The 13500-nt window shown below is 38.4% G+C and overlaps 1 protein-coding gene across 4 annotated transcripts in view; it reads right to left on the bottom strand.

The window, feature by feature from the left end:
- CHST9 (carbohydrate sulfotransferase 9) overlaps window positions 1-13500 on the bottom strand; it is an 86607-nt gene that overhangs the window by 66446 nt on the left and 6661 nt on the right. For all 4 annotated transcript variants that reach the window (XM_064654588.1, XM_064654599.1, XM_064654580.1 and 1 more), the window contains one exon: window positions 13282-13490. In XM_064654588.1, the coding sequence (XP_064510658.1) occupies window positions 13282-13381 (100 nt within the window). In that variant the 5' untranslated portion in view covers window positions 13382-13490. The remainder of the gene's footprint in view (window positions 1-13281; window positions 13491-13500) is intronic.

Genomic DNA, 13500 nt, shown 5'->3' with positions numbered 1-13500 from the left:
CCCTTCAGCCTCTGCCTTCCCTCCCTTCCACCAGTCCTTGTTCCCTCGTTTCCCAGCTCACAGCATTACACCATTACAAGGCCTCCACATAAAAAATGCTTACTGTTACTTTACATCAAATGTTTAGACACAAGATTAGGCCTCGTTCACCTACAACAAATATTTTGTTTTATTAGTAGCTGGAAAACACTCCTAGGTAGGTGCAGTTTCAAGTGAACATTTTTGATGATACAGTATTTGGCATTGCATGAAATGCAAACATATTTATTTGCTCAGTTCTGTGGCTATTTACTGAAGAAAAAATGTGACTGTCCAAGGCAATAAAACTACCTGAAACATTACCTCTATGTCACAAACACTTGTTGCACAAGTGCACTATCACATCAGAGGAAAACAAAAGAAGCCAAAGAAAAAGAGTATTTAGAAAGAAAGCAGGAACAGACACTTAGGTACTTTTAATTGATCCAACTTCAGTGTTCCTCACACACACACACAAAAATCCTTGGTAATTCTATTCATCACTTGTATGATCAGTAGAAGCATCATCATTCTCTGAAGTGCCAACCTTCTTGGCAAAGGGTAATCATAACATAAGGAAGATATTTTTACTTCTCACCATAAAACCAGATGCTATTCCTACAAATTCACCTCTTTAAAACCTCTACAAACTGCAGCTGCATTAGCTCCTCCAGATACTTGGGGGGCAAGAAAAGAAAGAGTGGGAACTGGACTTTTGGAAAAACCTAAAATGTCAGAAGTTTTTTGAAGGCAAAACCACAGTTTTGGCCAGGACAGTATTAATGTCAGCTGCCCAATATGCACATTTGGAGAAGAGGCAAGGCTGAATCTACCTGCCAAAAATACCTTGAACCTGCCTGTCATTCACAGCATCTGGTAGCTCTATTTGATTATATTTATATGTACATCAGTCCAAAATCTGCTGCCAATAGAATTTTGTTATGATCAATCATAACTTAAGAGGTAGCACACCTTAGCTATTTGCAGATTAATTCTACCGGAAAGGAATTTCTGCTCAAAGGTCAAATAAATCATGAAGGACTTATACCTCACTGCAACTACCTCAGCCTGCATAAGCCCAGTCTCCTCTGCCTGTTCATCTTAAAAATAGACACACTGAAGTGGAAAGATTGTAACAGAAAAGAAGTAGGGTGAAATTAATTTTGCCATCTGTAAGAGGATAAAGAAAATTTAAAAAAAAAAATCCAAAAAGTATAATAATCATGTATGCATTATTTGTTATATTTCACATATATTTGTGTTACCCCCGTCATCCCATGAAACTAATTTGAAATTCAGGAGCAAAGCCAGGGTTTTTTTTGAGAAGTTTATCATCGCCTTCTATCTGTCACTAGTCTCAAGATTGTGATAGCAAATCTTTAACACAAAATCACACCGAGGAAGAAGAAAAATCATCAAATAATTATTGTAAAAATGTATTTTTTTACAGTTTGTTGCTTCATTGGATATAATCTAACTAGGAGTCAGTATTCCCACGATCACTCTAACGATTCTGCAACTACAAGCAATTTCTTTAGTGGTTAGGAGTCTATTCATATCAAGTTGACTTTATCATTATATTAATAATTCAGCAACTCCACAGCAAAAGAGTAAAAAGAATAAAACCACATCCAAGCAAATTCCCATCCCTCTACCAACCCCCCTGACCTGTTTCTTTCCCTCCCATCACAGAACATGGCAGATTTGTTTCTTCCCCAGTGTCAGAATTTTACATATTCAATGACCTCTTTGAGGACTGCTAGTAGGCAGAAAAGGTTAGACAACTTGAGAATCTTATATTCCCATGGAAATTGGAGTTTCTAAGGAAAACAAATATCTGTCACCTTTATTAATAACTGTTCTGTAGAGCTACTCAGCTTGAATGTTTCTAAATAGCTTATAAATCAAGCTGAAGTTCATGAAAAGTCTTGATTCTTTGGCCCTACATCAAGAACAGAACTACATTCTGGAAAGTGTACCATAATTCTTGACCGCAATTACAGAATCATCTTAAAGCAATGACATTTAATGAATTATATGCATAACGCTTAAAGTAACAGGCTGCATTTTACACAAAATTCAAATATCATGACCTGTGTCAACAGATTGTAGTCCATTAGTTCTCAGAAGCGGACAAGACACACTTGATGCCTTGCAATAATGAATCTTTAAGGAGAGCAAGAAAGAGCCAGAAACAAAGAAAAATAAAATCAAAAATAAAATTAATGCATTTATGTACTTTCTTAATTTGTATTGCCAGGATTCACTTGAAAAGTGTACTGTAATACTTTAATATACTGTAGTATGTGTTTTTTTAATGCAGTAACGTTATTGCAACAGATTCCACTGCATTATTTGGCCACTAAATGTTCTTCCAGGAATAAAAAAAAATAATTTTGCACAGATGAGTGGAGCAAAAAATGAAATTTCATTTACCCAGGTTTATTAAGCTTTTGCTAACTAAAGCTTCTCCTTCAGCTGCACTATTGTGAGGCCAAAGTCAAGAAGAATAAATTTGAAAAGAAAGAGGGCTCAAGGATATTTGGTGGAAGAAAACAAAAGCTTCCATGACTAGCAGCCATCCATTAACTAAAGAGCCACAATTTTTCATAATTTGCTGCTGTCACAAAAGCCCTCTGCAAAAGACAAAGCTGGTGGCCTTTCCCTTGCCAGTCCCTAACAGTAACAGCTTTTTGGCACTATACTATTTGTATCCCTCATGAGCATGGCCCTGATGTTGAGCTCCATCCAGTGGAGTAGTTGACCCTCCCATGAGGGGCAGAGCACACACACCACTGTATTTTCATTCCCATCGAAATGCTGCTGAAAGCAGCCACAAGAGACAGCTTTTCCAGCAAACAAGAATGGTGGGAATCACACTGTAACTCCCAGCCAGGCAGAAAAAACACTGTTTTCACATCACAGAAAATGGGTGTCTTCACTGGAGATCCACAGCCCCCATCCTAACTCAAGAAAGCAAGAGCCTTGTTCACATTAAGGTTTGCATAGGTGCATGTTTGGGAACCATCAACCACTGCACAAGAGTACAAAGGTACTTTTCAAGCAAAGTGGGTATCTCCCACCTTCACCATTCTCTGAAAACACAGTATGGTTATGCAAAGTCAGAGTAACCTCTCATGGCATACACCTCTGAACAGCAGAAAAACGATGAGGGTTTGCCAACAATTCAGGAAAAACTACGAGGTTTTGGCAACAATTCAGGAAAAATTGTGTTTCCTCCTCTTCCTGGGTCTCTATGCTCTTTTAAAAAGTTTAAGCAAGAATATAAAGTATAATCAAAACTGCCTTTGTACACAATATTTACTGTGCTTATTATTTCCTGTTAGACATATTTTCTTTCCTTAACAGAGTTATTTTGTGGATGAATGGTGAAGGATCAGGCACTGATATTTTCCTGTTCAATGCAACTGAATGCTTCCAGCTGCAGCTAACAGAATTCATGCACCACATCTCCCTAGCTGATCATAATCAAAACCAAACACCCCCAAACCCTCATTTCTCTTGCGTATAATTTACTGAGGGGCAATACGCACGTACCTAGGGCCTGGCTGCATAACTCCAAACAACCTCAAGTTCACTTTAGCTGTTCCCATGTGCATGCTTGTATTAAGCCTAGATTATAAAATATCTGTGGCAGAAAGCATTACAAACCTTTAACAGCTTCTTCTGCCATCTATGCCCTTACGCACATACAAAGAGCTGGGCAAGTTTTTCTATTGTTAGATTATAATTGGTACTGAAATGACCCGCTCCATTCCAATCACATTAAATATAAAATCAGTCAACACCTCTTCTTTCACCTAGCATTTGCCCAGAGTGAAATTTTAATATTGGTTCTGATTATTCTTAACCTTAGGCTGCTGATCTTCAGTTACTTTTTTGGATGTTACCGAGTATCCATGCCATGCAGAAGACATCCCCTGAGGTGCACGTCAAAATTTGTGGCTATTAGGCCATCATCTGTTATGTTCTGCAGCAATGAAATTCTTTGCTAGGAGACAAGTTTTGCCTCACTATCTCTGTTACTCAAGAAACTCAATTTTCCAAAGCAAATGACTTACTTTCTGAAGAGTTTTCCCCCCTCCATATTGTCTGCTTTGCTCATAGAGGGTTTTGTGCATAGAGTGGTTGTACAACCACTATTTCAACACTGTATCCCACCCCTGCCATTCCAGGAGCTCCTGTGCTGCAGCATCTCTAAGCAAAAAAAACCAAACCCCAACAAAAACCAAAACCAAAATCACCCCTTCTCCCCCCAGAAGTCCAAACAAACAAGAAAACAAGAAAAAAACAACTGGGGAAAAAAAAAGCATCACTCTTTTGGAAAGGGCTAACTTTGACCTAGTCCTGTTTTTTTTTTCCTTAGAATATTACAGAACTGTAAACAAAAGAATTATCATTAACATTCTCAAAAAACCCCCACAAAAACAAAAAACGAAGATGTCTATCATTCCTCAAATATTTTGATAATTCATGTCACTGTCCCTTGTAGATTGTGTCCAATGTAGCTCCCAGGAAGCCAGGGGATAAGAGACAAAAACTGTGCCTACTCAGCCTGATTTTGCTAGAGCTATTCACTATGTGTTTCTGCCAGGATCGTGTGATAGAAAGCTGAATCGTCAATATAAATAAAATCATTTGAAACAACAAAGCTGTGAGGGACAAATTGTATTTGCTAGCAGGCATCACACAGGTTTAACAGAGGTCAATGATAGTCTTGGATGTCACTACTGTGGGGAAGCTCTCAATGTGGTACAGAAACAACCATTTTTGGTGCATATGAGAGGGACTGGAAGGAGCGAGAGTTCCTAAAGAACAGTAGGGAATAATATTTTCTAGGTTGCACTCACCACCAACTACAGCTTTCCAGGCAGTACAGGATGCTGCTGCACATCTTCACTAAATAAAGATCAAACCAATCAAAATCCAAAGCAAATGGATGTGTGTGATTCCCCATCACTTTACATCAAGTGAGGCTCATACATGCCTTGGAAGAGTTTCATCTATATACAGGGCAACGCTTAAAATACAGCATATTTTGCAGTTTTCTTGAGTAATGAATATTTACTGTTTTACAGAGAGTCTTTAAGCTGATTTGATCATTGACTCTGATTTTGGATAGAGTTGAGAAAATTTGGGAGATGTTTTTGGGGAGTTGTTTGTTTATTTGTTTTTGATTTTGTTTTTTAAACATAACATTTGATAGAACGCAGCTAGCTCCCCTTTATGGCTGAAGACAGTAACATTCACTCCCACAGACATAGCCACAAGGCTCAAGGTTGGAGGAACTGGGAAGAAAAACACTATATGCTGATGTGTCATGAATCTTCCCAGTTTCAAACTGACAGTTATGAAATGCTGTCTACAGAAATATTCTAAAATGGAGAAATATTCTTTCTCTTTGAAAATGTCTTTAATATACAAGAAAAATAATGCAAAAAGTGAGGCAGTTGTCTGAAGAAGCAGGGACCTGAACTCGAAAGCCAAGTCAGTATCCTTGCCGCTGTGAAATAGTGATTGCCTTTAAAAAATAATAAAAAAAGAACGTCAAACAAGACCAGGTTTTCCACATTAAAAAAAAAAAAAAGTTCTAGGCACTTCTCTTCTTCCTTGAACCTTTTGCTCCATGACATACATCACGTTTTTTCCAGCTAAATCATACACATCATCTGTCAGACATTAATCCCTTGTATACTGAAGGACTCCCATTACTTGAAACCTGTCAGCCTCCTGATCTTTAAATGTTTGTTTCACACGTGTTGCAAGATGATCAGAATTATCCTGAATTTATAGCAATAGTCTGTTTACAGTAACACCAAATGAGTAAAGTGGAAGAAAAAGACAGAAACAATGGCTTTTGAGTCTGAATACCAAAACAATTCTTCTATATAAACTCATCCCCTAGTATACCCATAGCTGACTACAGTAAGAAGATAGGTTTCCATCTAAAATATTTCTCCTACCAGCAGTCCTTACTCCCACAAAAGAAGGGAAATAAGGGGGATACTTCAATATATATGCATACAAATATGTATATACACACATTTAAAATAAACACCAGTCTTTTAAATTTAGTTTCAGTAAGAAATCAAAGGTTTCCCTTGGAATTTTGCAGAGACCACACCACATGTTCTAACAGGACTGTTTGTAATCAAGCTACATATCAAAGCAGGTTAACATCAGACACAGAGGTAAGCAGCCTTAAATGTACTCCAGCAGCAACGACTTGTTCTTTTGAAAATGTGTAGCCTAATTAGGAAAAATAGAACAAGTCAGGAACAGAGAAACTTTCATCTTTTCATCATCATTTCTAGAGAGTAAGTCATGAGGAGCAGCTGAGGGAGCTGGGGCTGTTCAGCCTGGAGAAAAGGAGGCTCGGAGGAGACCTCACCACTCTCTGCAACTACCTGAAAGGCTTTAGCCAGGTGGGGGGTCAGCCTCTTCTCCCAGGCAACAAGTAACAGGCTGAGAAGACAGCCTCAAGCTGCACTAGGGGAGCTTCAGGCTAGACATCACAAGGAAGTTCTTCACAGAAAGGATCATTAAGCACTGGAACTGACTGCCCAGGGAGGTGGTGGAGTCACCATCCCTGGAGGTGTTCAAGAATGACTGGACATAGCACTTAGTTTTATGGTTTAGTTGACAAGGTAGTAATTGGTCAAAGGTTGAATTTGATGGTCTTAAAGGTCTTTTCCAACATAAATGACTCTGTTATCTCAATTTTTTTCTACTGTTACTTCTAAATGATGACTTGCCAGGTGACAAATACTTCTCCAGCTTTCTTGCTTTGTAAGACTATATGTATGTCTTAAATATGCAAGAAAGAGTATATTCAGATATCCTCACTATAATTAAGCTATGTGTTACACACTTCTAGAAGTAGACCTCTGTGGTCTAGATACAAACAAAGTTGTGTTGGTTGTCAAAAGCTTATATACAATAATACACGAAATGTCATCAGCTTCCACTCAAACATGCTATTGAATATATATAGCTGACAGGAGCTCCCAGACGTCACCCCAGTTTGGTTTCTTTTGTATCACCAGAACGTGAAAGCTAAATACCACCGGACTAAAACATACTACCAACTCTGAAACACTCTCCCACAACACCAAAAAGGAAAGAGCATGGCAGGAATTTCTTGCAAGACAGAAGGATTTCCAAAATTAGATGTGACTTAGCTATAGGAATGATAAAAGTAAAATGAATGAAATGTAAGACTGAGGGCTACTAAACAGCCAGAGCTGGGAAGAACATCCTCAAAAACAGATAAATACAGCCTTAAGTGTTATATACTGCAATATGAAATTTTAACTTCTTAAAGCTTCTAGGGTTTGCAACTGCTGAAGACAGACTCTACAATCTCTAGCTCAGAAAACCATCTTTTCCTATATTTAGCTTTTATTCGTATTTTTACATCATTATGGTCTGAGAAAGTAACAATTTCCACCTGTTTCTTATTAGGTTTTTTTCCCCGTGAAGATAATTGTTCTCTCCCTACAGCTCGTAATCACTGAAAGCTGAGGGGGAAAGGAAACCCTACGTAACCTATGTTATTTGGTGAAATTAACCTAATAAAATTTTGTAGCATTTCTGGGACTTCAACAACCCTATAACTGTTCACCAAGCAGCAGTTACTGATCCTATTGAATCCTCTTTCTTTTGTAGTGGAATCCAATAATGGGGCAGATTTAAAACAAACAAACAAACAAACAAAACCACTTTATACAGAGAACACAGCATATTCTGACCAGAAGGGTAAAACCTAAAAACAGTCACCCTCATTAGAACAGCTGCATTAGTAGCTGGACATTGTAAACCAGGAAGATTTGTTTGCCATACCAGTGATGTTCTCCAGCAGAGTCAGTAAGACTTCCATAAAGTACCCAAGACTTTAAAAACAAATATTTCAATGTTACTAGAAGAATTAAATTATTCATGATTAATAACCGTTTTTGAGCAGTGTCCTTTTATCTTTTATTTACAAACCTGTTTTCTACAAATATATTAGTTTAATGTATTTTCTGAAGATGGTCTAGGAAAACTATGACTTCCCTGGAACAACTGCCTTTGTAATCCACTACATACGAACTGTCCTTTAAGCCACATTGATGTTTCTTCACTTAGACAAGGTTTAAATAAAAAACAACCTGCAGAAACAGCAAAGAATATATATTAGCATGTGTATGCATGCATCCATTTGCTACTTAGAGTGTCAAGACAAGGAAGAAAGTCTCTCCATGGACTCAAAATATCTCACCAGGTTACTAAAGGACCCAAAATATCCCCTTGGAGTTCCAAATCTGGCAAAGTGGGGGAAAAAGCCCACTTTTTTATGCTGAGTAGTACGTAGTATATGTACAGACTCACAGAATATGCTGAGTTGGAAGTGACCCACAAGGATCATCAAGTACAAATCCTAGCTCTGCATGGGACCACCCCCAAGAGTCACACCATGTGCCTGAGAGCGCTGTCCAAACACTTCTTGAACTCTGTCAGGCTTGGTGCTGTGACCACTTCCCTGGAGAGCCTGTTCCAGTGCCCAACCACCCCCTGGGTGAAGAACCTTTCTGTAATATCTAACCTAAACCTGCTCTGACACAACTTCAGCCTGAATGGCTACAGCAATAGCAGACTAAGTTGTGAAAGGTCATGTTAATTCATGGAATTTCAAACTTTTCCTAAAATATGATTTTTTAAAAGTTTTGATTCTTCACAAAAACAAAACCTGTGGCCTGAGGAATGGATATAAGGTCTGTGTGATGAAGCCCCTCAGGAGGTAGATGCACAAAATTGCAAGAAAGTACATGGACTGCAGAAGGATGTCTGGGCACCCACTGATACTACAAAACTGCTATCTTGCAAAGTGAGGAGAAAGCAAGCAGAAAAATCTCAGTATCCTTCAGGTGAGATACAAAGATGCTGAGAAAGAGAAGAGTCAGACTTTCTCACCCTTGGGAACCAGAAATCTATGGGAGGGCAGCGCAGCCTTCTTCATATTAATTGGTAGTCATACTGCACCCCATGAAACACTAAGGTAGCCCTCCATAATCATGAATTTAATAAGCACACTTCACAAAAAGGAATTACACAAACTTTAAGAGGATGAAAAAACCCAACACGCAGTAAAACCCCACACAACAAGCTCAGCATACAGATCTAATCGTAAAGATATTCTTGGATTATTTTTTACTAATCAGTCACTAAATCCATCAGTAGTCTTCCCAAAAAGGAAGAGTTTTGAAGTACAAAATTAGAATCCCTAACTTAAAGCTCCAATTCACACTTCTAACATTTCAGGGTTAAAACACAGGCATCTTTTTGCAACCCACAATCCCGTAATTCAGGTGATTCATGTTATAGAAGTCAACATGGACCCTGGAAACCCAGAAGCTTACTTCCCCTGCATACGATTAATGATGCTGGAAATTACTAAACATGTAATAAATAGTAATTGCTTTTTAATCAGTGCCACAATATTTGATGCTTGCACTGAATAATGCAAGACCATATGGAGAACTGCCAAGTAAATCTGTAGCATCTAGTTGGATTCACATTAAGCTTCATTTACGTATGTGAATTTATGTATAAGTGAATATATTTATACATGGAGAACATGAAGTGCCCCATATATATTACATTATCAATGTTGTCAATTAAATTTTCATCCAGATGAAGTCTGTATGTGTTGATGCTCACGTTGGACTATTGATAAGTCTGTTCCCAATTACTCCACTGATGTGATTTGAAGACACCTAACAGAAGGGCTCTACTATATCTAAGTAAAGATATATCATCCTGTCTTTATACACTCCATGCACAGAGCCAAACCAAGAAACTTGCCTGTTCTCTCAGTCTGCTAATGTCTCTGAAAAACCATCAGAGAGGACCACCATGTAGCTAGCAGCTGTTTCTTAGACATCTCTAAATGAAAGATTTTCCCTTTTTTAAGATATAGGGATGATGAACATGACTAGAAATAATCTGAAATGACCAAGCACAGTGGGAGGGAGCAGAAGACATGGCTGTGCTGAGAGGTGCATCCAGCTGCTGAGCCTGTGGGTGCCTCTGAAGCAGACGGACAGCATGAAAAATTAGGGGAAGTGTTCCTGGGCTGGATACATTTGAGTAATGAGAGAAGTTTGTAAAAGTCAATCAGAAAAAAACACGCTTAGATAAGATCAGACTAGAGCAAAATAAGACAAACAGGAGAATCAAATCACAGTTGAGATCTCAAAGATGTGAAGAGCAAGTGGAGAGAAAAGATACAAAAAGAGAGAAAGCAAACTATGAATAAAAAGCAGTATTAGGTCAGTGTGAAAAATTATGATTAGCGAGAAAAACTGGCAATAAGAATGGTGAGTGTGAAAGCAAATTATCTAACTTTAATATAGTAGGATAAACATTAACAAGGACATTGAAAATTACCATACAATTTTCCAGTTCCTCAGAAAATCTACATATGATTGGGAATAATTCACACCACAGCTAGGAGAGACTGAGAAATAAGTATGAACATTACAAACAACAACTGAGTAAAATTTACTATCTTTTCCAGAGATTGTGGTATATAAAGGCTCCAAATCAGATATTCAGAGGAACAGGGTGGTAAGCAGCAGCAGTTCACAGGTGCAAAACAGTTACTTTCCTAAACTCAAGAACATCCAAGTTTCCATCCCTCCAGCAACCAAATGCAAACACGAATGTTGCAGGTCTTGAGCAGGGCACTGTGGAAGATAAAAATAGTTCTGCCTGCAACAAACACTTGTCTCTACAGGCTCACAACCCGGCAGTTGAGAAGCACGAGGTGCACTTTTCCATTTCCTAATAGAACATCAAATCACATGCTCAGCCACTTGCAGATTAAAACTAGCTGTCTTACAGCTGTGCAACTAGTGATAGGATTAAAGGAACACATAAAATCCTTGCAAAAATACTTGTCAATTTGGGATTCTCCAGATATAGCTGATCCTCAAAAAAGCCACAGTGCATAGCACATGGCAATATCAAAAACATAGCAGAAGAGGGAAAAAGTTCCAAAATGCTCATAACTAAACTAATATATATTGTGAAAATGCAGAGGAGTTTTGCAGAGAAGTTTTATTTCATATCAACTCTTCAGCAGCATACAGGGGGGGAACATTAGAGAACTGAGTTGCAGAAGGTTTAGAGGAGATACAGGTGTTTAAAATAAAAAAGAATGGCTCTCTACATGTTAAATTGGAAGAAGAAGAGGCAAGAGCAGACACCAAAGAACGAGTTTTTGCCATGCTCTTGCCAACGTATATGACCTAGCTACTGCAGAGAATGCCAAAAATTTTTTTTTTTTGGATCTTGCTGAAGTGCTGTCACAACAGCAGTCCAGTGAGATAAAAGGGCACTCAAAACTGCAGGCATGCTTTAAGCTCACTAAGCATTCTGTTATTCTCTGATAGCTTTCATTTTATTACGGAAATGTTTCCACATGGAAATGACTTATGTGTGCAAGGAGAAGCCTCTCTCACAAAGAAGATTATAGCAGTACATCACAGAAAACCCCAAAGAAAGCACCTGGTTGCCCAAAAGAATATAGTATGTTCTAATTCCCCCTTTATTATATTTTTTCTGTTTCTTCTTAATGGTAGAGAGATAAAGACAAAAGAAAGGAGTGGAAAAAACCACAGTGAGAAACAGCAACATGGAGCACTGCAAGGAAAGAAAGGTTAATTACAGCACAAGAAAAGATGCAAGGAATGTGAAGAATGTCAGCAAGCAAATAAATCAATAATCTACAGTCATCATCTGCATTCCTGAACTACCTTGAAAGCAAGGATATCTGCCCTTAGCATTCCTGAAAACAGTAGAGATATTCAAGGAAGACCCCCCGCCCCGCTGCACACTCAGTTCCTGCCAGCACCCTTGTGTCAACAGCTGATTACAAGGGACCTTTTCCAAAGGGAGCCTGTACTATCTCTTGTAACAGCTTTTTTAATACGAGCTTGTAAATACCTCGAGACAGCCCAGAAATATTAACAAGCCAAAATTCATGTTGTGATTATTGCTCTTAGTTGAAAAAAACCTCAAGGTCATTATCAAACAATTGCAGGAATGATGCACTAGGTTCCCCCCTCAACACTGCTCTCTAAAACATACCAGAGCCTAGCAGCTCATATGGAATAACAGCACAGATCAATAAAGCCAGAAGACTAATGGGGTTTTACAGATATATTTCTTCACAATGGTATCAACATACTATAAGACTTTTACAAAGGAAATGGAAGGTGAGCAATAGAGACAAGGAGACCTAAAAGTCAAGACTTAACAAGTTGGAAACATTCTGTATTGCTGATGGAGAAAAACAAAAACAAAAAAAAACAAACCCCAAACTAAAACAAAACCCAAAACAAAACCCCAACCCTCAAAACAAGTATATAACTGACATCAAGGAGATGCCGTCAAGTAATATGACACAACAGAAATGGATCTGCAGAGCCAAACAGTGGGTGCTAAAGGCCTTACTGACAGCCACCCCTTACACATTTCGGGGGAGGCTTACTTCAGATGAACTGTAGACTAGTCGCATGAACTGAGCATCCAGTAGGGGTTGAGCTAAATAGCCTGGCTTAGTTTTGTCCGTAAAAGAATTTAGATCAACCTCTGGTACAAACCAAAATACTGGAAATGGGGAACAGAAATTTGATTCAGCAGTGCAATCCTCGGCCGCTGCTAACACAGATTTACCCGAAGTTGCAATATGACTCTGATGCTATATATAAAAAGTCTTGTAAGTCCAGTATCTGTCTCAAACAAACAGCAACAAAAAAGAAAAGGATAGAATGATTCCATGAGCGCTGGTGCTTAGAAGATCACTTTTGTCTACAAGACGTAGCAGTAATTCTTCAAAAATTGCTTTGCCACACAGAACATACAAAAAACCCACCGCAAATCTTCTTATAGAATTATTTCTAAACTGGACTTGCTTGTCTTCATGCATATACAGAATGCTTTTGCAACACTTGCTTTTGCAAATGAAGCTGATACAATACAATTAGGTAGCTGGGGGCATCTTTTTATGTGACTGAAGAAATTTCTTAATGAAGTGTAGCAATCAAAACAAGCCTATTTTCAACGTCATTCCACAGCAAAGCTGGGGGCTCCACCCCCAACTCTTCACATGTATTCAACAGATTTTACAGTCATCTTTTACATAATGGATGCAATTACATTAAAAAAAAAGAGAGAGAGAGAGAAAACTTACTGTACCTGTATGTTGTTCTTCAATCCAAGCTTGTAGATACATGAAGAGGAGTAGACCAGCTACTCCAAACAGCAGTACAGACACAAAGACTTGTCTTAGGTTCATGACCCTATCAGGGGTCCTCTTTTCAGCTTTCAAGAAGACTCATGGCTCACTTTTCTGAAGTTTTCAGCATGCCTGCATCTTCTTCAGTATCTTTCCCAGAGACACCAACCTGGAATAAC

Source organism: Pseudopipra pipra, chromosome 1 (genome assembly GCF_036250125.1).
Source record: "Pseudopipra pipra isolate bDixPip1 chromosome 1, bDixPip1.hap1, whole genome shotgun sequence".
NCBI classification, from domain to species: domain Eukaryota; kingdom Metazoa; phylum Chordata; class Aves; order Passeriformes; family Pipridae; genus Pseudopipra; species Pseudopipra pipra.
This window is presented reverse-complemented; position numbering and strand designations above follow the sequence as displayed.